At 41.5% G+C, this 27,123-nt stretch overlaps 1 protein-coding gene across 1 annotated transcript in view; it reads right to left on the bottom strand.

The window, feature by feature from the left end:
* nkain4 (sodium/potassium transporting ATPase interacting 4) overlaps positions 1-27,123 on the bottom strand; it is a 52,501-nt gene that overhangs the window by 19,045 nt on the left and 6,333 nt on the right. Inside the window, exons 2-4 of the mRNA XM_085344393.1 lie at positions 14,770-14,907; positions 13,509-13,589; positions 5,351-5,551 (exon numbers count right to left, since the gene is read on the bottom strand). Of these exons, the coding sequence (XP_085200519.1) occupies positions 5,351-5,551; positions 13,509-13,589; positions 14,770-14,907 (420 nt within the window). The remainder of the gene's footprint in view (positions 1-5,350; positions 5,552-13,508; positions 13,590-14,769; positions 14,908-27,123) is intronic.

The raw sequence follows: 27,123 nt of genomic DNA on the forward strand, positions 1-27,123 counted from the left end.
TTACTATTTCAAATAAGTAATTTGATATTCATATAAATGACAAATATCAACAAAGGATTTTGTGAAAGATAATTAAGACTCCACAAAAAAAATATTTGACAGTTTATGAAAATACTGATCATTAGCTTTTTTCGGTCACATTAGAGTAGGTAAAAGGTAGCCTCTTTGCAACTAATGCTGAAATTGTGGTTCACTAGTGGTAGCATGTTGGGAGTCCATGGATATGAGAGGAGAAAACATCTGTGGATGGATAGAGTGCATAAAATATGTGGTAAAACTGGTCTGTGTGCTACTACTCATCTCGTTGTTGCTTTTTCCAGGCGGCTGGGTAGAGAGTAAAGTTATAACACACAAAGAACTAAAGTGAAACCGAGTGTTAAAAACAATGCAAAGTGTCCACAGCAGCCCCTGTTGATACCTTTTTAGTCTTTGATTCTTTTTAAACTTCTTCCTTTCCTGGTGATTTCTGCTGTTGGTTTCTTCCCTGCTCTGGTTCATTTGTCAACCAATCAGCATCCACAGCATATACAGCATCATCTGTGTCCAGCAACGTGCAATTGGGATTTTGAAGGACTTTATGGAAGCACACTTATAATGTTTCAAAACCTCTCTGTATAACGTCCATCGCAAAATACATACGCAAATTTGCACTATTGCGATACTACAAAAAAAAAAAAAAAAAAAAAGTTGTGGTTGTTGGGAAGCAACTTGTCACCAAACAATTGCAGTCTGCCTTGGAGTGACTGCAGTCACTGCCTGACACAGTGCAGTTTGTCAAAACTATGTATGTAGACGTGCTGCCAGCATGTTGCAAGCAACTGGAGTCAATCTGTGCTGAGGACATCAGCCCTGCAATTCATTTTTCCAACTCAATTAGTTGCCAGCAGGTCATATTCGAGGGTTGCCTGGTATTTTGCTGTTAAATAGCTGTTTTGCAGCAATTGCATCACTTTTTGTGGAGGAATTTCAGTTTCAAATCTGAGGCTCTGGCTGGACTCTGCATTTCCGATGAACATAGACTACAAACGAGTCGTAATTTTTCCAGATTTATCAAAGTTAATCACCATATTATCACAAACAGATTGCATTTAATTGCCAACTTGTTCCCATTCAGCCACAAACTGATAGAAGACTGACTGTCTTATTGCTGTTTTATCACCATCCATCACTTTGAAGACAGCAACTGACTGCAAATGGTCACAGGCCTGACCCCCTCCCCTTCAAAGCAACCATTTCAAAGGCAACAAGATCTCAAGTTGTCTCCAGCCACTGTTTTGCCTTGCACAACTTCAGCCTTAGTTAACAGTTTTAGCCCCATATACTGCTCTTTCCACCATGCCACACTTAAATTCAGTTTATCTCAAGACGTCGTCAGTTCTTTGCTGCCTGGTTAATGCATGTGCTCGTAACGACGGATATCTGGGTCGATCTGACAGCTAATTAACACAGTATTGACTGTGGCTCAGTGTCAGGAGAAAACTCACTGAGTGCACTACAATTAAAGGAATTTGCAGGTAAAACATACCACATGGGAGAAAGGGGGAGGGGATGCAGAGAGGCGCAAAACAGATAGAGAGGTGGTACAGATGTCCTGTAGGTTAATTGCACAGGACTCTGCCTGACAATAAGGTGCCAACTCATCTGCAGAAAATTAGATGTGTGTGTTCGTGTGTAGACAGCTGCATGTTTAATGACAAACCATTATAAGGGAGTGCACAGTCCACATTTATCAATGTTTTCTCCCACATACGCAAGAACACGGGTCTGTACAGCTGACATACAACCACAAGGCATTGGGAAGTGTCTGCGGTGCTTATTTGCATCTTCCACATCAAGTAACTGCACTTAACAGCGTGCTAATGTCACACAAACACAACAGGCTTACCCAAGCAGAAATAAAAGCTGCATAAAGAAAGCAAACACAGGCTGTTCTTCACACGCTGCCCCACACAATAGATTTTAGATGAAGTCTGAGTGAAGGAAGGAAAAATGGGGCTCTGTGGGATAAGAAACGAATGGACTGAAGCCGAAACAAGAAGGTAAATAACAAAACAAGTAGGCGCTCAATGAGCAAACAGGTAAGCGAGCATCGCACTGGAGATGAAGTTAACTCATTTAAACTTGCTTGTGTTTCACTTCCACGTTCTCCTCTGTTGACTCTTCTTTTTGCGCTCTCTATTAAGTTTAAAAAGACCAAATACTATAATAAGATAATCTTTATCCTTCACCCTGCAAACCAGATTAACAATTAAAGCTCTTGGCCGAGACAGCCTTTGAAGTATAACAGCGACCAGTTGCTTTTTTTTTTCTCCCCTTCTTCTCCTCTGGTCTTGAGGTCGTTCTCTTCTCCTCTTCGCTTTTGGCTGCAACCAACAGCCCTAATAACTGCTCACTACTGCATTATAAATCTTTTAATCCCAGAATCTTTATAATCCTTTGAGGCAGAAGCTGTAAAACTTACAGTGCAGCTAAAACGCAGTGTCAATGCTGACATATCAGAGAGGTGCTTTGTGCCATTGTTATACTGGACGATGCACAGCTATTTAATGTTTTTGGAGAAATCCTCCACATGGCTCCCAGTGCATCTTACACAAAAACAGAAAAAAAAATGCATTCCCAGTAGTGCTGCTCAGCACGAGAGCTGGAATAAAGAGCATGGACTAAAGGACTTGCCAGAGAGAGCACTCTGACCTCTCCGATGTATCAGGGGGCAGCCTGGGTGCCCGTGATGTTTTAACGCTGGTGAGCTGAGAGATTCTCAACAGCCAAAGAACACACACAGACCCTGTAGACAAACAGACCCCAGAGTAGTGATCACAGCGGTCTACTCATGCCAACCCTGCTGAAAATACCCATCTAATCAACTGCGGCTGCTTCATCCACCATATTACCCTGCCCCCTGGTGCTAAAGCAAACTGCGCCTTTAAAACAGAGAGTAGACCGACATCACAGAGCTGTCAAAGCGCAAGAGAAAAAGGAGCACAAGTGACACTGAGTGAGCAAGAAATGCATTGTCATCGTTTGTTGTTTAGGTTCTTGTGAATTTGAATGACGTGAAGGTCAAACAGTGCGAGATCTGTTCAGGAAAAAGACAGGAAGACGGGCTGAGCTGTGAGAATGTGATGTGGGAAAAACATGAAAACAGAGGAAATGAGCAATGGAACGAGAGAATGACGCACACTGCCGATTCTCCCGTTATCATCTTCCACCCATTGCGGGTTTCTAGGGAATAGAGATGCAACAGAAGAAAGCATTGCCTGTGGCAGCAATAACCTACGCTAAATGATATGATATCTGCGTGTGTATGTGTGTACACGAAAGCACTTTCTCCGGCTGTTTTATGAGTAGCACAGCATCTCAGACAGCTTTCACTGTTCCCTTTAAGCTCGTAAGAGTTATGTCTACAGATGTAAACTAAATTTCACATCCTGCACCATTTTTCTTTTCCTTTTTTGGCCGTCTTCCTACCCACACTCTACCTACCACACTGGAAATGTTTTCTCAGACACAACTGTTTTATTTACCAGTAAAGCAAGTTCACAGGAGTGAAAGAAGAAAGACGGAAGACGGGACGATACAGAGAGACGACAAAAACAACTGTGGGTTTTCTGCTGACTGCATTGATCTTTTAATGACTCATTCTTATAACGGTACTATGATAACCAAACCCAGTAAACAGCGATGTGTACTATAATATCGATTTAGTGAAGGCAACAAAGAATAGAAGGACAGAGATGAAGGAAAATATCCCTCGCAGTGATAAATGAATAATACATTAACCCAGTTCGAAAAGGTTGCCTCCACTTCAAGCTCATCCTTCAAATCTTGAAGTTCCTTTTTTGGCTGAATGTTGCCTGCAGCAGCAGTAAGCAACAAAACAAGGCAGACTCCCCCTAACCCAAAGCTTTACTTCTGAAGCCCTTCCATTCAGCTTATGACAAATCTGAGCTGATAGATGACAGCGATGCCTCCATTATTGGCCGATGGATCCACATTTTTCAACTTAATGAAACATGCTCCTTGGAGCCCAAACTAAATATTTAATGGTCTCTCACTGCGACCTTGAAACCCTTCTAACAAAGACAAAGGGACACCCCACTTTCTTCCTTTTCTTTTCAACCATCCCTTCAGCTCTTTCTTTTTCCCCGTCTGGCCCCGTTTTCCAGCGAGAGAGGAAAAGGGGACTAACCAAAACAACAGTGGACATCTCAAAAGGATTCAATTTTCCTAAGCAGAGCCCTGCATTTACCCGGAGAGGAAGTGGGGATACAGGGAAAACGATGTCACTCGTGACGCTAAGATTTCAGTACCAATTTCCCTGCTCCTCTAGGGAACGAGTCCCGTGGAGTTGCAGTTGAATGCTTGGTTGAACAATTTCATGTAAATTGCAGGCAAAAGGGTGTTGCCATCTCATGTGGAGTAGAAATCCAACGAAGGCGAAGGATAAACCAATTCACTGTGCATAATGCAAGTAGTAATGAGGTTCAGCGAGAGTGCCGGGGCTGTAAAGTGAGGCCAGCCATTTTATTATCCTTCTCCGTGGGGGCCATGGGATGAATGGTAAAATCCAGTGCTTCTCATGGATGGGTCCCTTTGCTTGTTTCCAATCTATCAAACTGCATTCACGACACTTCCCCAGTTGTAAATAATTCCAGCATTAGATAAAATCAACAGGACTCTGAAACACACTGGTACGTCGTAGTTCAAGGCTGACAACATCACTGTGTGTTCACTCTCTCTTTCTGTCTGTCACCTACTGCCAACATTAACTACTCCACATGTATTAAAGTGACAATAACTGTGAAAAACAGGTGTGGGTGTGTCACGGTGGAGTCAGAGGGTAAGTGACTGTTAGTGTGAGTAAATCTGTGCCATTGTGCGTGTCTTGAACCCAAAACTTCCTGCAGAGCTGGTCACCAAGAGTGCCCCGGCACCCATCCAGGATTGGGGCAGTCGGTCATATATGTGTGTGTGTGTGTGTGTGTGTGTGAGAATGTCCATGCTGGCAGGATGGGAGTTTTTGGCGAATTGATACAGAGCTTATAAAGAGAACAATAACAGTCCTTCCAGTGTTTGAGTAACCTGTTAGCATCTGGCAAGTCTGAGCCTCAGCAGACAAAACAACTGAGCAATTTTTCATTTGGAGACCAGGGCAGAGGAAGCTGTCCCGGACAAAATAACTTAAGCTTAAAGTAAGACAAAAACATCACCTTCCTTTCTATTCTGTTCACATTTAACTCACAGATATCCAACTTACTGTGATACAATGAAGTCCTGGCCATCTAGACTCAGCGTATGAACGGTATTTTAATGTGCATAATGTCAGCGGGTATTGTTAACTTGTACTCACAGCAACAAGAATCTGTGCCCCACTGTGCATGACCTCAATGTACTGATAGTCCACGAAGCAGCCCATGACAGTGATGTAGGAGTGGCTCTCCGTGGTATGGTCCCCAGGAGCCTGTGGCATCTCTCTCCGCACACAGCCGGGGCCATGTTCACTCCACCAGGAATGATGAGCTGAGATGTTAAATGTTAGCAGGTCACTGTCCTGGAAGGAGAAGGAAAAACATTAACTTCTTTGCTAGGACTGTATTCTTTAGTTATTAAGCACATTCATGTATTTTTTATAAGGAAACCAAGGCTGGCTTTCAAAGCAACCAAAGCACCGATGCTCAAAAGGCAGGGAGCTTAACTTTGGAAACTTACAGAAGCTGTTGGAAGACTTTTTATGATTGTAATCCTTTGCTGAAAGGGTTGGTTCATAAAATTACAGACAAGCATCTTTAGACTGCTAATGACTCTCCAAAGCCTTACTTATGTTAGCGCTGCATTGAGCTGGTTCTCAAAACACAATATAACAACATGTTCACCGTCTTTCCTTAGTGTGCTAGCATGTCAACGTTATGCCAGTGCAGCTTTGACTAATAGAAAATCACAACCAGGAAAATGTGGTTTAAAAAACCCTTCAGGCAAACATAGTGGTGACAATTATTACACTTCATCCAGCTGCAGAGCATCTGGTTCATTTGAAGGCAATCCACCAAATAACTCACCACTAACGTTTTAGTGCAAAAATTCTTAAATTTTGACCTCGCTGTAGCATTGAAGGGATTGCGAAGGTACACTCATCAACCACTTTATTAGGTACACCCTGCTAGTACCAGTTTAGACCAACTGATGCTTTCAGATCTGCTTTAAGTCTTTGTAGCATAGATTCAACAAGGTGCTGGAAACATTCCTCAAAGATTTTGGTTTATATTGATGCATTACACAGTTGCTGCAGATCTGATGCAAATCTCCCATCCCACCACACCCCAAAGCTATTGGATTGAGATCTTGTAACTGTGGAGGCCATTTGAGTACATTGGACCAGTGTGTGTGTTTTGAGTTTGTGACATGGCGTGTTATCCTGCTGGAAGTAGCCATAAGAAGATGGGTATATTGTTGTCTTAAATGGAATGGACATGGCCAGCAACAAGACTCAGATAGGCTGTTGCATTTACATGATGTTCAGTTAGTACTAAGGGGTCTAAGTGTGCCAAAAAATATCCCCCACACCATTACATCACCACTACTCTTAAACTTTGATACAATCCAGAATGGATTTCATTTTTTTTTATGTCAAATTGTGAAAACAAGCAGTCTAGTCATTCTCCTCTAATCTCTGTCCTTAACTAAGAACAACCTCCCAAAGAACTACCATTCACTAGATAATTTCTCTTCCCAGTACATCAGCAGTTTCTGAAATACTCACACCAGCTCGTCTGGCACCAACAACCGTGTCACTGTGTGTCACATGTCACTTAAATCACCTTTCTTTCATACTTGGATTTGAACTTCAGGAGGTTGTCGTGACCATGTCTGCACACAGATGAACACATTCATCTAATACAATAAGTGACCGTACATCACATGTATGTCAGGTATTTAGTATGAGCACATTTTCATGGCATTATATACTGAGTGGACTGAACTTGTCATACCAAAAAACACATTCTACCACTTAGAAAAAGTGCGATCTCTCCATGTAAACAGTTATTGTTTGCATTATTTTTTCAAATGTCTGCTTCCATCACTATATTTGACGTAAATAAAATAGCATTTATAGTTTAAAAACATTAAAAATGTCATAATTTCAAATCATCTATGTGCCTTTCCAGAAGCTGCTTGTTTCTCAGGATAACTTGGAAACATCTCAGTCCCTTTTTATGGAACTACTTTCTGAAAAAGAAAAAAAAAAAACAGCATAAATGATAATATTAATGCCATCTTTCTGTTGACATCTTAAAAATGCACTCCTCTCTCTGGACCTCAATTGTCTTGGGTTGAACAGAGAAATCTTCAGAGGCTTATATCCTACATTTAATCGAGTAAAATCAAAAACAACTGCCGGACTAGACAAATAATATTTCAGAATTTGGCTGAACTAAATATTATTAATATGTGCATAAGTCTCAGCCAGGAGATCTGCTGTTTATGTGAGGTTTATAAATTCTTAAGCCATACTACAGCAATACTGCAGCTTTTGGAGAAAACTTTTTTATGCATAGAAGTCTGCACGGTGTTGCTCAATTTTTACACAACCATATGAGCTCATGGACACACACACAACCAAACACACACACAAATCAATACCCCGATACAGCAATCTAACCTTGCATCTGCCCCTCAGTGACAAGACATGCATTATTAACGTTGCCAAGTGCTGTCAGGAAACATCTGATTCCTATCAACCCCCACTGGCACATACATGGACACATCAACAACACATACATCATAATATAACCAGATTATAAGAGCAGGGGCAGAACTGGCTCAGGAACACCGATCTTCCGGCTCAGGATTCAGATGTTTAGGGGTTCCAGTCCCCAGAAGCTGTAGTCCACATGCCAAGATATCAAATCTAAATGTGCACCTAAGACAGGCATTTGCGTGCATAGAAGAAAGCACAAAAAAAAAAAAGTGTGTGAATGTGGCTCGCAGTGTTAGAGCACGTTGAGTGGTCAATAACACCAGAAAAGTGCCACATAAACACCAATCCATCTGTGCAGTCAGTAGCAAAGTCTTCAAGGAGTCAGAAAAATATTAATCATGATGCTGATATTATCACTCTTTCTTCTTGTAGATTACCTATCATCCCCCTCAGTTTCTTATTTTATTTTGCCATCATTCTGTCATTTTCTCAACAGTCACAAAAACAAGGACAGCTGAAGGTCAATAGATAGGATTGTGAGGACTAATGACTTGACAGATGCCACTGATGGATCCTGCAAGCGAAGGGAACCATCCCTATCCCAGCTGTAGCCATGCTCACAACTGCATTACGTCAGCAGTCGATACTGAAGAGGCTTTGGGCAACTTACTGTCAGGAGTGTTATTGTTATGCTTCCAGCACCCCAAAGCAGAAATCAATCCCCCCATATCATAGATTTAAGATTAGTCTACTGATGTTACTCAAACTATTTTCTCTAACAAAAGTCAATAGAGATTTAGAGACAGCTCTGTTAGAGGAATACTAGGAACACGAGGCAATCTATGAGGCTAAACGTCGAAATGATTAGGCTCTTATTTAATTTGTCGTTTGTGAAATAAAAAGATTAGAAACTATGCTTGAGTGATCGCATTGGGGAAATAAACCTGCTTAGATGCTTTAGATTCTTCTAGTTCTGATTAGTCTCGAATTTACTTAAATTTCACAACCGTGAGCACACACCGTGAGCCGCATATTGATTCATGAGCTGGAAAGAAAGTGCTCGCGGTGGTCTTCTATCATCTCTAAAACACAGTCAGCAGACACAGTGTGTGCTGGGGATGAGTGACAGAGAGAGGCAGAGGGTAAAGTTTCACGCTCCGTTCACACTAAGGTGGATCGGTATGAAAATTTGTCCGAGTTATTGTTTTAAGATAAGAAAATAGAGGAGAAAAAAAACACTAAAAATTGATTTAAAAAAACCAAAACTAATGGGAAGTCGAGGGAGCTCACACACAGTCACATAAAGGAGAACTTAATCCCATTTGACTAACATCTGTCCAATGCTGTAGGAGGAGCAGGGATTTTTGTGAATTGCAGAAGAACGGACAACAGACTGAACATCACAAAAGCTCAAAAACTGTAATTTGTGATCAGCTGCTTTCGTCAAAATAAATTAAGCGATCACAGAGGTAGGCATATTTATGATAAACACAAAAGTAGAGTTTTCAGATTTCTCTACTGTGCAGCACTTTTATTCTTACAGGAAGAATAAATAATTGTCCTTTCACTTTCAGACCAGATAAAACTAAGATTAGGAAAGTATTTACTGTAAGTATTAGGCAATATTAGTCACATGTCAATTTCGGACAGTGTCTGCAGGTTTGGACACTATCTGAGCTGCGTTAAATCTACAGGTTTGATTTAGGCGAGAAGCTGCCAGGAATGAGTCAGGACAAAATGTTTCCTTTATGAGTTAAATTGAACATTACACAGATTTTGTACTAGACATCTGGCTGGCTGAAGTCTTTTTAATGTGTGGTCCAACTAATTTGGACAACCCCTCTGAAAAAAATTCAGAAAAAAAGGGTAAAATGTCAATTTTCTGTGAACCAGTGTCTCGTGTGCAAAGCATGAGAGAGAATTAAGACTGTGAATGACCAGGGACTCTTTAAAACAGAGGTGCGTGCAGAGTAGCAGGGGTCTGTCTGTCAGTCTGTGCTGTACCATGGGGGAGGGGATAAGGGATCAATAGGAGGTGACAGAGCATGTGGCATATGACTCTGACAACCTGCCCCCTCACTTTGAGGGTCTGGCTAGCACACACCACTCACACAAACACATGCACACCCTCCAGTAAAGTTCTGTCAACATCACTCAGAGCAAGCCAGATAAAATTAGCTGACGCTGTTTTATGATAAAATGTGTTAGGGTCCTGTGTGTCAAGTTTGGCCATGCATGTGTGCATGGGATATGGTTGTGTGCGTGTGTGTGCTCCATTAGCCAGCCTTTCTCCTGGCCACCATATGCAGAGCTTGGAGCCCAGGCCGGCTCCATCTGTCGGGTTAATGCCCAGCCTCAGCCCCGAGCAGCTGTCCCCTACAAGCCTCATTATTCTAGCAGGAACCATGCAAAAAAATCACAACCGCCACACGCACACCCAGCGGACGCACAAAGACATTCGCAGTGAGAGACAGACACAATTGATGGAGCCAAGGACTATCACACAATGACAAAGTCGCCAGAGCCTGCCTGGGAAGGTGTTTCTGAAACTCATTTTGGCTGTCTGAGCAGGTGTCAGATGAACACTGCCGACAAGAATTCATTATTCTCAACGGTCAAGCCTGCAACTGGACAAGCTACCCATTAGTGAAGTGGAGTGGAGAGGAGCTGCATTTTCTAGGCTTTATAAGTTTAGAATAAATAAAAAAAATATTTTTTATATGTATGTATGTATGTATGTATGTATGTATGTATGTATGTCTATATATAGATATCTATATATATCTCTCAAAGGCACAATGAACAAAGTGAAAACACTTGGAGAAAGAGGGAAAGAGGAGGGGGGTAGAGTGAAGGTGACAACCCAAACACTTGCCTTTGTCTGGTTGAATACCAATTTGATCTGTGCTGAGGAACCACAGGGGATCCAGCCACAGAGAACTCAAAAGTATGCATGTGTGTGGGTTTCACACTGCTTTGGGAGGGATTGTTCCTGATTATTTACCTATTACATTTAAGCTTCCACTTGAAACACAGCAGGGTAACCCACAGGTCGACAGAAACGCACCAGCCAAATATAAGAAAACACACACATACATGCACACACACATGCTGGGGGTGTTGCTGTTGTGGGTGAATATTGTACAGAATCCTCAAGGGAGTGATTTGTTCAGAGAGTGGATTCATAGATGGCTGTGTCACACATTCATTATACACTGCAAGTAATTGTGTTTACTCTGCCTTCACTGTTATTCTCACCAAGGCCTTCGGGCTTGTTCAGGCAGAAAAGACCTGGCGGCAATGCATCATATCTAATTAAAGCTGAAATATGTGTTCAGTGCCGATAAAGCTCAAGAAGCCTTAATTATGCTTTTATATTACATGGCAACAATTCTTATAGGTGCAGCCTGCATGGTGCAATAAAGCAACAGCACTGGCACAAGGTCAAAAGGAAGCTGAATCATTTTCAGGAAAACTATTACTTGAGGCTTTTTTTGTGGCTTCTTTTCCAGAGAACCATCTTTGCCTTCATCTGTCCTGGCTCTCAGGACAACTGCACCCTTTCTCTTTTGGAATTTGTAATCAAACCTCAAATTTGAAAACACTAAAAATTTAATTAGCTAGCCTTTCACAGAGATTTCACCCTCTGTCCTCGAGTGGAATAACAAAAATAAGATTTTAAACCTTATCTAAGTGTGGTTTTTGAAAACAAATGCCTTCCAACATGGTTAGAGAACACACCTACCAGAACCTGACAGTTACCCTTACAGGATTTAACCCACTCTCTGCTCATCATATCAACACAGATTGTACCAGACTGAACAACTCAAACTGAACACCTGCAGAACAAAAGCGTCAACAAAAAAGAAATGCAAAAAATTTTAATGGCCTTAAACAAAAGCAAAGGAAAGAAAGCAAGGATTCAAGACGTCCAGGTCTGCATCTGGTAACATAACTAAAGTGAGGCATATGTACACATTATAGCTCATTGTGCAGAAACTCTTGTATTTTCACTTAAACAAGCAGCTGTTTTTTATGTGCATTAAAGCTATATAAAAATTTAACAGTGCAAAAGCAAATTCCTTGCTGACAGTTTAACCAAAAGGCATTTCCAGTGGAAATTGGCCGACATACCCTCTGCATAACCATGTATAATATCCACAAAACTTAACGGAGGTTAAACACACACAATACGGTAATATTATGTTGAAGCACAGTACGTATTAATCCACCAGGCTCCTGACTACGGTAGCCGTAATGCTCCAACAATCCATCAAGAGTTGCAGCTTCGTAGCTTGCCAAAGTCGTATTAAAACTAGTTCTGTCAGCGTTAATCTCATTAAAATGACGTTAACGCCATAAGCGCGTTAACGCAGCAAATCTCCGTTAGCCAGTTAACGCGGATCGGCCCGTGCGTGGGGCTGGATGGTAGGGCTGTGCGATATGACCAAAATCTCATATCCCGATATAAGAATTCTATCGTCCGATAACGATATAAATCACAAAATTGTAACATTTTCTGTAAATTCTGTGAATCTCGGGCAGCTCGACTTGCGAGAAGTGTTTCCAGCTGCGCGTCATGTAGCTGGAGTCGAGTGTTTTAACAGATGCATGAAACTATACATTTCTAGACTTAAGTTGTAGCGGCCGCCGTTTTCTTTGTGAGTATTTATTACACGGCGTGCTGCGGGGAAAAGCCTGTTCTAACGTTTGAGTCGAAGGTTTATTTTTTAGCACCTGGCGGCTCTTTTTTACTTCTCATCCGTAAATAATCTGCTCTTTCATGTGATTTAGTTTATTTTGAAAAGTCTCAACAGGATCTTGAGCTTTATTGTGAAAGGTTTATGTGGAACATAAACAAGCGGACACGCAATGGTGTTACCGTTGTTGTTGCTAACGACAACGCATAAAAACAGGCGCTTGTCCGTCTGTAGTGTGGTTATATTAAATATAAGAGAAAGAGAGAACTTTAAGAAATTAACATAGCCACTACAGTGGCCATCAAAACGATGAAAAAATATTGCCGTAAACAGTTTATTTTGCGACACCACGAAACAAACGATAGCGTAAAATGAAACGATAGACGTTTTTATATCGTCATCCGATATATATCGTTATATCGAACAGCCCTACTGGACGGTGCTAATGCGTTGACGCTGTGCAGCCCCAGGTTTTTCGGCCCGCTTGCATGTTCTACCAAAAACTGTGCTTTGGTGGGTATCTGACGGATGAAAACGAAACCAGTTCCACACTACTGAAGTTGGCACCATTTTTACAAACCAATTGTGGTTCATCTGTTTCATTCAACGATCCGCTTTTGCCCTTCACATTCTCTGTCGCCGCCATGCTTTTTTTCCGCCATGTGCATATGAAAACAAAGGCACTGCGCATGGGCGTTTTACCCATATTCTATGGGTCAGTTATATAAATATATCTGGCAAGTTAACTTGTGATTTTTATTTTTGGTTTATCATCAGTGCTACAATGGATTTCAAACAACACCATCACTCGCATTTTGAATGTATATTCCCGGCCCTTTCTCTCTCATAATTTCGTTGCTAGCTGGCTCACTGACCAGGTTTGGCTACTATGTTACTCTTTTATTTAGTACTCAGAAAGTATTAGGGGTACATCTTACAAGTCACATTTTTTAATAATTAATTAAAAAAAGTGGGAATGTTTCCATCCACCTGCATGTGCACATACATAACAAACATTTATCTCAGGCACAAACAGTAACGCTTCAATGGGACGAAGACACATGAAGGAAGATCCTGAGAAAACAGCTAGGCTGGAATTTTGACATTCTCACCTTGGACAGGCCTCCTACTTCCAGGTAAAAACAGATGATGAAGACGTTCCAGGCTACCCAGATCGCGGCCCATACCGTGTACTGGAGGGGAATAAAAAACTGTTTAGCTGCAGGGAAAATTGAAGACAATATGACAGTTTCAAAATAAATGACAGGCTGGATGAATAAGGTAGTAAACAAAGAAAAGGTTGTGGCCACTGGGCTTTCAAACCTACATAGCTCTATACACATGCAGACACTATACACACACAAATTTATATGGAAGACCTCTTTTTTTTCTTCATGATGCCAGTAAGTTCAGCAAGTCTATCTGAGCCCTAAGGGGGCTGCAGGTTTTTAAGAGCTGAGTGAAGTTCAAAACTAAACCACTTCTAAAATTGTACGCTTAGACAGCCAACTGTTGACAGCTATAGAGTGCTACTGAGCGGTATTCACTGACAGACTCATCACAGAGGATTGTCAAATCCTCTGACTCATGATGAACTGTGTGTTTAAAATGTCAGCGAAAGAGTAAAGGGCAAATCAGCGCCCCTGTAAAAATGTTCGTGTTAGATCTTGGAACCCCTTAGCTTGCACTCTTCCATTTTCCATCTGACAATAGACAATGGCTGAAACTTTTCCTCCTTCCTCCCCTCCCTTCAATTCCTGCTTCCTCTGTGTCTTCATTTTATCCTGCGTGGCTTCAATCTATCCTCCCCTGCCTCTCTTTATTTATTCTGTTCTCTGTATCTGTTGCACACTCCTCCAGTCTTTTCCTGTCATTAACATCGCCATCTGTGCTTCCACTAATGCTGCTCAGAACAGGCTTTTAATGCCTTAGATGAACGTTACGTTGTCAAATAAAAACCGACGTGCGTAAAAGTGCATTTATAAAGCCTTGTAGTGGTGCTTTCTGGCAAAGTAATGAACAAGCTGCATATGCATTCCACTGCGCTTTAAAGAACGACCTTATCTGTCCCCAAATTTGAAGCCGTGTATAAATCTGATGAGCTCCTTAGTGGCCCACCACCCCCTCAAGATCCCACCCCCTTTAATTAGGCCTAATTACCAAGGGATTAGAGTGATTTAAGGGTGTCGCACAATGCACAAAAGAGTGCAGCACAACTGAAAAGCAACAACATGTCCGAGGTATGGTACATGCACAGACAGAGAGCAGACGCAAAGTGATGCAAAACCCCCACAAAAAATAGGATTATGTGAGAGACTGTACAGAGTTTCAACTGAACTGCAAGACAAATGTGATTTATTTATGTGCACTCACCACTACAATGTAGCGTGGCCGGTACTGGATAGTGCCAAAGAGGCCGAGGATAACGATGATGATGTGGAAGAAGTTGGCGAGGATGGGGGCCCACTGGTAACCAAGGAAGTCAAAGACCTGTCTTTCTAAAGCCAACACCTAAAGGGTGAGAAGAAGAAGAAGAAGAAGAAGAAGAAGAAGAAGAAGAAAGTCAGGTTAACATGCAATGGAAGAAAACCGTCTTTCTCGAGGCTGCAGGGAACTGCAAGAAATGAAACCTGATTACTTAAATCTGGAAAACACCAACGGGCAATAATTAATAATAATAAAGAATCAAGATAAACACTACAAGCCTGTGCTGCTCTTGGTTTATTGAAGACAACATGTGTCTCCCTCAAAGGAGACACTGAGCCACTTGACATGAACAGCTTGAGAGTTTAGCCTCAAACGATGGAAGCACCCAGGGTGGGGTGGTGGTGGTGGGGGGGCAGAAGTTTTATAAAATAAACAATGACAGATTTATTGATTCAGCCCCTGCTGAGCCATGGACTAGATCACTATTTCCAACCTTTCTGCCAATGCCTGCCAGGAAAGAGAATGCTCTGGGATCTTTATGGGAGGTGTGGGCCTTCCTTAATAATACCACTGCAGTGAGCTTACGGTATGTGCTTACAAACAACAACGAATATTCACATGCACAAGAAAAGTAAAACCATCTACAATTTTTAAAAAAAGAAGAGAAATTCCACAGTTTTCCCAGTACAGTAATCATTCTTAGTCCTGCATCAATAATGTTTTAAGGCTAGTTACGTTTAAATAAAGATTTGTTCTAGTATGATGTCTTTGGTTTTTGCTTTATTTCTTCTTTTTTGTTTGAAGAGGACATCAGTCTCTTTCACCTTTCTTTGTAGCTCCAATCTTTCTGTGCAGTATTTTGTGACATGAAAAAAAAAAAAAAAAAAAAAACACAAAACAAAGCAAGCTGAACTTTCAAGAGTAGCAGGCCCTATTTGCATCAACGCAATTAGCATGCCATTTGCTGGAAAATACAGGGAGAGGGTGCAAACCGCTTAATTAAAATTCCATTGCCAATCCAATTCCACTCCATTCCCAATGTGTGTGTGTGTGTGTGTGTGTGTGTGTGTGTGTGTGTGTGTGTGTGTGTGTGTGCATGTGTGTCTCAACCAATGATGTGTTTCGTTGGGTGCTGACATGTCATTTACAGCCAAGCGCTTGAATACACCACGGTGGCTGCGCTCCTTGATGTAATGGAAATGTTACTAGAAACTCAATGAGACATTGTGACAGGGAGGGGAGGGAGAAGATCAAACACTGAGTGATAATTAAAAATGAACGAGGGGAATAAGTCCACAGGCAGGGTGTGAAGTGACAAAAGGGAGAGGTGAGTGAACTGCATCAAGCCTTACCATGCCAAAGTCAACGAACATCCCCACGAACTGCACTTTTCATGCACATGAAAATAAGACAACAGACAAGAAAAGATGGCTGGAAAACTGAGACAGATCGGGAAAATGCTGGGGTCTAAGTCTCTAAGTCTTCTTCCTCAGAAGACTTAGAGACTTCCATCTGCCACTGAAGGTGCTCAAGAACTTCTACTCCTGCACCATCGAGAGCGTCCTGACGGCAAACATCTGCACCTGGTTTGGGAACAGCACCAAGCAAGACAGACGAGATCTGCAAAGAGTGGTGCGCTCAGCCGAACGCATTATTCAATCAGAGCTCCCTGACCTGCTGTCCATCTACACCAAGCGGTGTAAGTCCAAAGCTAGGAAGATTATGATGGACCTCTCCCATCCCAACAATGGACTCTTCTCACTGTTGAGGTCTGGGAAGCGCTTCCGCTCCCTTAAGGCCAAAACAGAGAGAATGAGGAGGAGCTTCTTCCCCCAGGCTATTCGGGCCCTGAACCAGGTGTAGGACTGGACTCTCCCACACACGTCACTATAAGACTGGACTCTCACACACGCACCACCACACATTTCCTATAATCCTATAATTCCTATAATTTATAATCTTTATAATCTCTTCTGCTATTTGCACATTCTTTACTGTAAATTCCTAAGTTAATTTGTAAATTCTGTAGTAAACTGTAAATTGTAAATATTGTAAAACTTTTTTTCTGTCATTTAATGGTCGGGCATTGTACAGCTACAAGCATTTCACCCCCATGTCATACTGCTTATGGTTGTGTGTGTGTGACAAATAAAATTTGAATTTGAATTTGAATTTGAAATACATGGTATAAACTCAGAGAGATGGGAAAGGATAAAGGGGGGGAAAAAATCACAAACAACATATGCTAATGCAAGACGACTGAGCTCCCCCAACTCTCCTGATAACTTCTGTCTATCCCCAGAATTGAGAAAGCCTGGAGGGAATGAATAAAATCAGGAGTCATAGATCTTCTGGCCAGCTCTGGGTCACGGTTAGAGAGCTAAATAAAACTGATGCATGAGGACTTCAGCAAAAATTAGATGCAGCTATAGGCTGCAGTTAATTTGTTTGAAGTGTTTGCCGGCTTGACCCAGACCCCATTATTGGAGTTATAATTCAGCTATGACTTTTAGATGCACGTCTGGATAAATATCTGAATTAATCCCTCCCTATTTTGTGAAGACATAAGAGAAGGTTAATAAGAATCAAGTGCTACTCCTGCATCACACTGGCTACAATCAAACATGAAAGAGACCCAGTTTTAAGCCTGATCAATGATTTTAATGCGATACCTCAGGCCGATCAATAATAAATTTTAAATTTTAATAATAAACTTAATGGAAGACAAGCAAACATGTACTGTTTGTGGTTTTAAAGGAGCTTTTTAAAACAGGCTCTTGAAGTTGATACAGATGACTTTCTAAAAAGCAGCTTTTTTAAATCCATAATTGATTGTGTAATGGTTAAATGAATTAATGCGCTGTACTTCTCATGTGGCAGGATGGATATCAGCTCTAGTTATCCAGGCTTGTGCTCCAGGCCGATGAACACAAAGTCCTGCAGCCAATCACATGCAGGAGTATTGAAGGAGCTGCACTTTGAAGTATCTTGCACTCCTTTCCTGCCTAATGATACCCTGTATATTAGCCCATTGTATGGTGGTGTGAGGTATATCCCATCTCCCTGTCAGCCTTCCTCAGCTCCACAGGGAAAGCCTGACATTTTGTTATACGTTTTTTTTTTTCTTTTTCTCCCATTTCTCTTGTCCTTTCAGTTGAGAGGAAGTTAAGATTGCAAAACTTTTTGCTTTGGTCTGTTTATCCAGTATTCACTTTATATTTGTTCTGTTCTCGGTTACTTGCGCTATATTTTTTTTGCCAGGATTCTCCCTGAGGTTAAAACTGAGCTTTATTACTGTTGCAAGAAAATCTGAAATAAGAACAAATTGACTTCTCATATTTTTCATCTAGTTATATGTTACTCCGAACTCCCCGAGCACCCTTGATCTCAAAATAATTATCTAAGTGGGGGAGTGAAATGTGGGTGGGGTGGAGAAGAAAAGAAATCAGAATCAGAATCAGAATCAGAATACTTTATTGATCCCTGGGGGAAATTATTTAATAACGGGAAGAACAGATGATACAGCTCCCCCAAAATGTTGTGCGCTAATCCTGGTGGAAGAAAAAAAAAAGAGATCAAATTCTATTAAACAGCTTTTATTCTCTTTGGCTAGATAAGTGAAAATAGCCCCGGGGTCTTATCTGCGTGTGCTTGGCACAATTTCTGAAAAGGCTAAAAGAATGAGGAAAAGTCACGAGGTAATTTTAGATATTTTCTTCATTAAAACTTAGCGTGTCTGTCGGTTTAGAGAACACAGACTGCAGTCAAGTCTACCATCTTTCAGTTCTAAGGTTTTATGCATAACAACGTAAAATAAAAACACAACAAAACCAGGTTTAAATTAGACATAAGATGAACAACAACACATGATAAATGGCTGTGTGTCATTTTTTAAGCTACGCAAAATGCAGAAGCAGTGAGGAAAAAGTACACCCTATGATTCAGCAGCTTGGCGAACCACCTTTAGTAGCAATAAGCTGCTGTTCCTGTATGACTTTATCAGTCTCTCACGTCGCTGTGGATGAATATTGGCCCACAATTCTTTAAAACGTGGCTTCAGTTCAGGTTTGCAGGCATTTATTTCTGCACAGCTCTCTTAAGCTCCTACAGCACTTCAGTCAAGTTGAGGTCTGGACTTTGAATGTGGCCATTGCAACACCTTAAATCTTTTCTTTTACAGCCAGTCTGTTGTAGATTTGCAAACCCTTTGGTTTGCATAATTATCCTGCTGCTTTAGCTGTCAAACAAATGGTAAACAGAAGAGTTCATGATCAACTCAATGACTGTGGCTGCCAAACAAGCCTGAATCCTGATGTGCTGTTTGCTTTTCCAGATGTGGTGATGCGTATTATGGCAAACATCTCCACTTTGGTTTTGACTATCCAAAGGACATTGTTTCAAATGTTTTGTTGTTTGTTCACATTAAACTTTGTAAACCTAAGCCATATTCTTTTTAGAGACAAGAGGCTTTCTCCTTCTAAACAAAGCATATTTGGTCAGTATTTTTCTAATTATACTGTCATAACCGTCAACATTTCACATGCTAACTGAGGTCTGTAGAGTCAGAATTGTTGCTGTTGGGTCGCACAGCGTGCAGTGTTGCACACTCTGATCTTTGGGTGAATTTGCTGACATACACACTCCTTTCTCTCTGTAAAATGATGGACTTGAAATTGTCTGGAAATGGCCTGTTAACGCTTCCTAGATTGACGGGCAGCAGCAATTGCATCTCTAAGATCATTACTGATGTCTTTTCTCCTTGGTATCATGTTAACAGACAGTCGATTGCTCCAAACAAGCAAAATCTCAAAACTTCTGCTTCTATCGAGACGCTCGGGCTTGCTGATGATCACTGAATCAAGTGCATTTAAATAGCAGCATCTGGCTGCTACTTACCCTCTTAATTCCTCAGGAATCAGCGAGAAGTTTTTCACCCACTGCTTCTGCGTTGTGGTTTAGGTTTTGTTAAATTGTTTGTCAGGTTTTATTGTTCATCTGACGCTGTATTTACCTGATTTTAAGACCGGTTGATTTTTTTTTATTGTGTCCTAATACTAAAACCTTAGAACTGAACTGGTGTACTTATCTTTTACGTATAGAAGATGGATGTTACATTTGGGTTTCAGAAGCAGCACCAAACAGAAATTGCCTTAACGCTGCATTTTTTTCTAATGAGTAACAGAGGTCAACTCCTTTGGATTCAGAAGGAAGTCTGATTATATAGAAGTCCATGGAAAAAATACCTCACTGCTGATGTAATTTATAACCTCAGTAAACACGCATTAAAGCTTTCAGTCTCTTGCCTTATTTAGCGCAATGTGATGTTCATGATGTAAAATACAGTTTCATTTAGAGTGAAATAGACAAGAAAGCAGAGTGTGCTTTACCGCATGGCCATCTGTTGTCCGTGACATCCATTTTGCAATGTGGCGCCAGCCAAAATGCTAAACTGTTTCCTAATAATTCTTATCCTGACACTGATTTTTTTTTTTTAATATTGCTTACTAATGTAAAAATACACACACACACACACACACACACACACACTGTCCTCAGCACATATGTTATCTGACATGGACTGCTGTCGCGGCTTGGGACAGAAGTCTAGTTAATAAGCATAAAAACCATCCATCCAACAAACATAATTCAGATCCCATGATGTATTTATTACACACAGCCATAGACCTTTTCCCTGAATTATTTCCACCAGTCATTGAATTAAAGATCATATAAGCATGAGGCATGTGTGGGTGTGTGCGCGTTGGTATGTGTCCTCTCCTCTGAGAAGCTGCAGTTGCCCTATCACGCAAGCTGCTAACTCAATAATACACCAAGATGACAACAATCAATCAAGGATAGAAAGGCCTTTGCCCACCCCCAAACACACACACACTTACACAAAAGCTATATAGCACAATTAGCCCACAATTCAAAGGGAGTGGGTTACTGGAGAGTGGGGTGGAATTTGATCAAAAGATACCAGGAATATTGAGCCGGCTACATAACGGCCCGTAAAAGCCTCCCACTGACCTCTCGCAAGCACAAATGACTCCCTCTTGGGTGACGGAAACTCTTAGTGTGCATTTTGGTTTTGGGTGTGTATATGTGGAGAAGCATGTTGGCCACACATACCACTCCTCCCACTATAAATAACTGCCAATTATGGGATGGGTACGGCAGCAGGATGCAACAAGCACTCCTCACACTTCTACTACTGTCCATTCTGAGTTCTCTCTCTTCTCTGCTTTTTAATATCTATTTAAAGCTGTCAATTACATGGCCATGCAATACCAAATTAGGAACACAGACCTCAGTGCTGCTGCTTCTCTCACTTAGCTGGTAAATATACTCAGTCTCTAGAGGTCTGCATACATGAGCAAACACAAACAGAGCAATAAAGAACACAGCCCGACATTATAGACCCCATTTTCTCCAATATGAAACTAGTGAATATCAAATCCAAAAGACATTTCAATCACCGCCACCTTTTAAATGTGCCACAACAGAAGGAAAGAAGGAAGCAAGCCACACATAAGAGTGATGTGGGGGATCAGAGTGAACCTGTCTGAGGGAGAAAAAAACGTTTGATCTGCATCGTTTGAGAGCTAATTAAGACGCGTATGTGTGCTCAAGATAAGTGGCTGAAATGAATGAAAGGCAGCGTGCTTTGACTGCGCATCCAACCGGGGTTTCAGACAGAGACCGAAACATGTGTCGCGCCGTCTTGGCAGTTGTTTATGATTATTAACTCAAACCGTGTTGCCGTGAGTTCGAGATATCCAGAAAGTAGGGCAGATTTCTGGTGAGGTGTTAGGTGTGATTTCCACCCCGAGCTAGAAGATAGAGGTGACTGCTGACCCTCTCATTTCCACAGCTTCCCACCTTAGCCTGCAGATACCAGAGATCACATCAGTGTTTCTCTTTCTGTTTGTCCTCAGTGAAATGTCCTCTAATAACATGTTACTAGATGTGTCATCAGGATAGGTGTGTGTGTGCGTGTACGTGTGTCCATTCTTTATGACTTTAGGCTGCATGAGTCAGACTCCTCTGTGTTCAAGCGTATAACTCTGACTCACACTGTCAGGCTGAAGGACAACACTGAGGCGAGCCAGGAGATATGAGGGGTAAATTAAAGACAACTCCTACTTATTCGGCCATCTCCCGTTTTCTTATCTCATTGGCTTTAATGGTTGATTTTACTTGCATAAAAACACACGACTCAGTGAGAGCAAGCCAGATAAAATGAGACTCACAGGGCCAATTTGTATGTAATATTCAAACAGGCACTAATGTTTCACGTGTGTCTTGCCCTCTAACTGGCACTATCCTGCCTGCTGGAAGTTACTGGGAATAGAGACAAAGTCAGCGCAAAGCATGGCAGACTATTAAAAAAATCTAGTCCAGATTCATGCTTGTCTCTTCTAATTTTTTGACTTTTCCACACCTAATAACTGAAATATGAGTTCCTGCATGGCCCCGTTAAAGGGGTTGCCAATTTGGGTATTGAAATACCCCTGAGGGGATACTAGTCTAAGGGGTCTGGACGAGACAGCAAATTAGAAAACTTTTCTGCTGCACATTTTATCCGAAATGTCATTTTCATGTTTTTTTTTTTTTTTTCTTGTGAATTTCTGGAAGAACTGAGAGACAGGTGGATCAGAGAAACAGGAAATCACCCTTTCCATGTGGATTAGGACAATCCTTAAACACGTTTTTCACAGGTTCACTCAGTCCTGAATAACAAACGAAACAGACCAGGTTTAGAGTCAAACGAACATCATCTTGGGTCTGTGTGTCAATATGCAAATGAACCTCAGTGATTCCAAGAAGACACCGTGCTTAAATGAAGTGCGACCAAACTGCTGTTACTAGAGGTAACTACTAAAATGCTTTACTCTGAGACTAAATAAGGAGCAGGACAGTAACAGGGACAAACCATGAATCAGAGGCTGGCTGTCATATCTTTTCTTTTTTTGCTCTGACTTGTCTTTTATTCTGTGACTCCCAGCAGGCACTAAAGTACTTCTCAAAAACTTTCTACAATCCAATTTTTCACCTCTTGCCTGGGTAAAGTTATTATACTCTGGTGGCTGCCTGGTCCTTGTGTAGCAGTGTAACTAATGGTGCCAATCTCAGTATGTGTGTGGTGGTGGTGGTGTGTATGCGTGTGTGTGTGTGTGTGTGTGGCTTTGATTGGGCACATGGAGAGTTGGACAGATAGATAGCCCTTGGTCGTGCCTAGTCTAGCAGAGCTGAGACAGGGATTAAGAGGTAGGGTGCCTTCATAAGCCACTTTCTTCTTCACTGTTTGAAATATGGCCTGCACAATGAAACACAGAGAAGCTAGTGCCTTTAAATATCAATTGCTTAAGTGGCAGTGCTAAAGAGAGGGGAAGAGAGGTGCTCGGGGCATCTCTTTTTTGAAGAAGAAGAAGCTATTTCAAGTATATAAAAAATAATCAACCTTATTTAAGATGAAATATGTAAAACCGTAAGTGTTCCTACTACTAATAACATGCTAATCTGTCAGTGCTACTGGGAGCACGTAAATCTGCCCCTCCTGAAAGAAACGTGACAAAAGCCAGCGCTTTGAACTAACTCTCTCTCTGAACTGTGACAAACCACTTTAAACTTTTTGGATTCTGCCCTGTGTTGTTGTGCTCGCTCTCTCATGTGTTTGCTTTAGGATCAGGTTTTAAACATCTTCTGGACTGGAGGCAACAACCAGCTCAGGTAATTGAGCTTAATCAGTTCAAGTGAATCAAGCTTACTTCATAGCATACGTTCACGCTGAGACTCAGAGTTCTTAGCCTGTCTGTCCACTGACCTCATTACGGGTAAAAGTTGTCCCACTTCCATTTCTCCATCTGCTACGAAGTTTCTTCACCCTGTACTTCTTTTATTTTGAGTTTGCTGTACTTTGCTTAAAAATTATTACATCCACTCTCAGAAATCTTTTAGATGGACGTTAAACATGATTTTGATGAGACAGCAGTCAATCTATAATGTATTTAAATCAGTGTTTGCGCAGCAGACATACAAGACATACTGTCTCAACGAAAAAGCAACAACTGTGAGAGACTATCATCAATAGGCATGGAAGATCAGTTTTCTGCATACCTTTATTTCTCTTGGCTTCTCTGGTTTTGAAGTGGGCAGGAATGTGAAGCTGCAATGTTAAAATCACCTACCTAATCTTTGGAAATTTCATGGTGATTACTACTGAAGCCCCAGAGCCTAAAGAAACAGTATTCAGGACATTCCTAAAAATAATTTCCTCAGAACTTAACTAAGACCTTGGTCCCCGTGGTGGAAATGTACTGAGCCCATCCAAAGGTTCTTGGCAAATCTTTAGTTACAAGTAAGGTAATATTTTTATAGTTAACCTTTAATGCATGCAGTCTTAGAGAATGGAATAATACACCTGGAAAAAATTGGCCAGCACTGAGAGGAATTAGCACATGTTCGTCATGAAGCTGACTCGGTGATTAACACTGAGAAATAACCCAAATGTGTACACTGTGACACCAGAAAGCCTTCTCGTTTCTGGTAAATGGCTGTCTTGCTCAATATCTCTTCCTCTTTCTCCTCCTTCAGATAACATTTTTAAGCTAATCAGGGACAGTAATGCTCACGTTATTGAAGGTTAAACGAGACTTTACTGCATCATCTTTCAGGTAAATGTAGCAGCTCTTATGAGTTTAGCCTCAGACCAGAGGTTTAATGTAAGTTTAGTGGGTATGTGTGCTTTTCTTGAAAAAAATGACAGCAGACTGAATCTTACTTCATCTCCAAAAGAAATAAATTATATCAGGTCACGTTAAAAAAAAGGTTCATGTGCAAAAAATATAAAGTAACAACATCTTCTAGGGAGATGATAGAAGAAAAGCACTACAAGAATAAAGTGGTGATTAAAACCCAAACACATCAACCATAGATGGGATGGTAGAAAAAGTTAAGAATGGGAGCAGCTTAAACCAGCCAATCGTCTCCGCTCTTCTGCTTCATCATGTCCCAGATTTAACAAAGAGCTGTTTAGGTTTCGCCCCAGTTAACAAGTAGGCAATTTAGCAGCGACAGAGGAAATTCTCATCAAAAATATGCAGTCAAGAACAGCAAACAGCTGTCAGCAGTTTGCACCCTCCAGCTCTGCTTTCCATAATTGAGTCAGTAATGTTGCTCTTTTCATCATAATACCATCACTCGTAATCTTTCATCCACCGTAGAGGAAGTTACGCTGCGTGTATCCGTGCTGTCCGACCATTTGATCACAAAACACAATTAGAGCAAAAACATCCGTGAAGTCATCAGCTGCTTGTAAAACAAGGACAGGCTGCCAAAAACTGTGGGGGGCAATTTGAGTGGGATGAATATGCATTGCAGCCATTCAATTGAGTATGATCTGTCAAGATAGTCATCCCAGCTGTGGTGCTCCCCAAGCAATTTATTCGATGCCACACTATAACAAATGACACCACTGGAACCACTGGAATGGAAAGAGAGAAATGGGCTTGCAAATAGTTCTAGTTCTATCTCCATTATAGCTTAATATTGCAATATCATTGATGTGGAACACACACACACACACACAGGCACACTGGCACAAGCCTCTGCATGGATGGGCATATGTGCACGGTCACATTTTCCCAGTCCACGGCTTTCTCTCTAAGAACATAATTAATGGTCTAGTAAATTGAAGACATTAAAATTGCAAATAGTTGTAAAAAGGGCAACAAGGGACAAAGGAGATGGGTTTTTTGACAAACACTCATATTATTATAAACTCACATCCATGAGCAATATCGTGACGGTGAAGGTCATCACCTAGCTGCTTTAATCTGTTAAACATCTCATCACGGACAGAGGTATATTATAAACACATTCCAGTCAGGACCATTCTTTTTTTTTTAGTCCGAATCAGGGTTGCGGGTGGAGGACTAAGACAGCTGTCACAGGGTGAGAGGTACACCCTGGAGGGTTAGGGTCACAGAAACTCACACCTACAGTCAATTCAGAATCATGCATGGGTGTTTTGGAACTATGAGGAAGCCGGAGTACCCAGAGAGAACCACTGCAGACACAGAAAAGCCTCAGTCTGGTCTTGACCCAGGACCTTCTTATGAGGCAACAGTGCTAACCAATGCATAACCATGCCCGCTCCAGTCAGGGCTACTATATTCAAAAGAAGGCTGTTATTGCCATCTGCACTGGTAGCATGGTTATGTACTGGGACCTCCTCATCTTCACATGTGGGGACACGCAACACTGACCCATTAAAAAAAAAAAAACTGAGAAAGCATCAGTAACTGGTGACACAACAGCATGAAGAGGAGATTGAGGTGGACTGCAAAGCGGCTTGCAGAAGCAGCGGTAGGCAATTTAAAGTAATATTCCCTGTAATATGTTAGGCTTTGTCGGTTGAAGGCTATCAGACAAGCCATCGGCTGACGGTTGGCTTGAGATCAGCTGATTCTTGCTCTCAGATAAAGTTTGTGAACAAACCAGGTGGGTCATACTGATTCGAATGTTGGATTTCAGACATTTTTGCGGCACGGTTAGAGGATACATACTGCATGTAAGTAAGGTTATCTTTAGAGTGACAGCTGCCCTGACAAAAGGATGTGAGCCATCATCGTTGCAGTCTAACGCCCAGAGGTTGTCTACTAACACTCATCTCCCTTCTCAGCATGCTAACTCAGATTTGCATCATACATTACCAAGCTTCCTTTTGACAAGCTGGCTTTCATTACCTGCAGGCTCCTCAGCATCTTATTGTATAAGTAAAGGTTTCCCTGATAACAGCGCACCAGAAAGAGGGCCGGAGAATGAAAGAAAATGAAAGAGAGGGGAAGGGGAAAGTGAAATGTAGAGATCTCAGGTCTCGAGGGTCATGCTCATAATTGGTCTAGGGTGAGAGGTTGAACTACCACAACCGCCCCTCTTTTGACTCCCTGCTTCTCTCCCTCTTTCTATCTGTATGTCTTCCAAATCTCCAGTGACTGTTGCCCCACTGATAAATTAGATGGTAATCAATAATGCAAACATATTCCAACCTGCCCGCGATCCCAGCAGGGGGAGAAAAGAAAACAGGGTGGGTAGAGGGGTGGAGGATACAAAAAGAGGGAAAGAAGATCGCGCAGAGCCTTATTGTCTTTCCACAAAGGATACATGCTAAAGACATTCATTACAGATTCAAGCAGTGCTTCCCATCCCCGAGTACCCAGGTTACATTAAGCTCTAAGGTGAGATGATGACACATTGGAGCTCCAGAAGTCAGCGATGTGACTGTGAATTTATTAC

The sequence above is a fragment of the Diplotaxodon limnothrissa genome, linkage group LG20 (assembly GCF_057381915.1).
Source record: "Diplotaxodon limnothrissa isolate DT_005_m linkage group LG20, D_limnothrissa_male_GT1.1, whole genome shotgun sequence".
In the NCBI taxonomy this organism is placed as follows: domain Eukaryota; kingdom Metazoa; phylum Chordata; class Actinopteri; order Cichliformes; family Cichlidae; genus Diplotaxodon; species Diplotaxodon limnothrissa.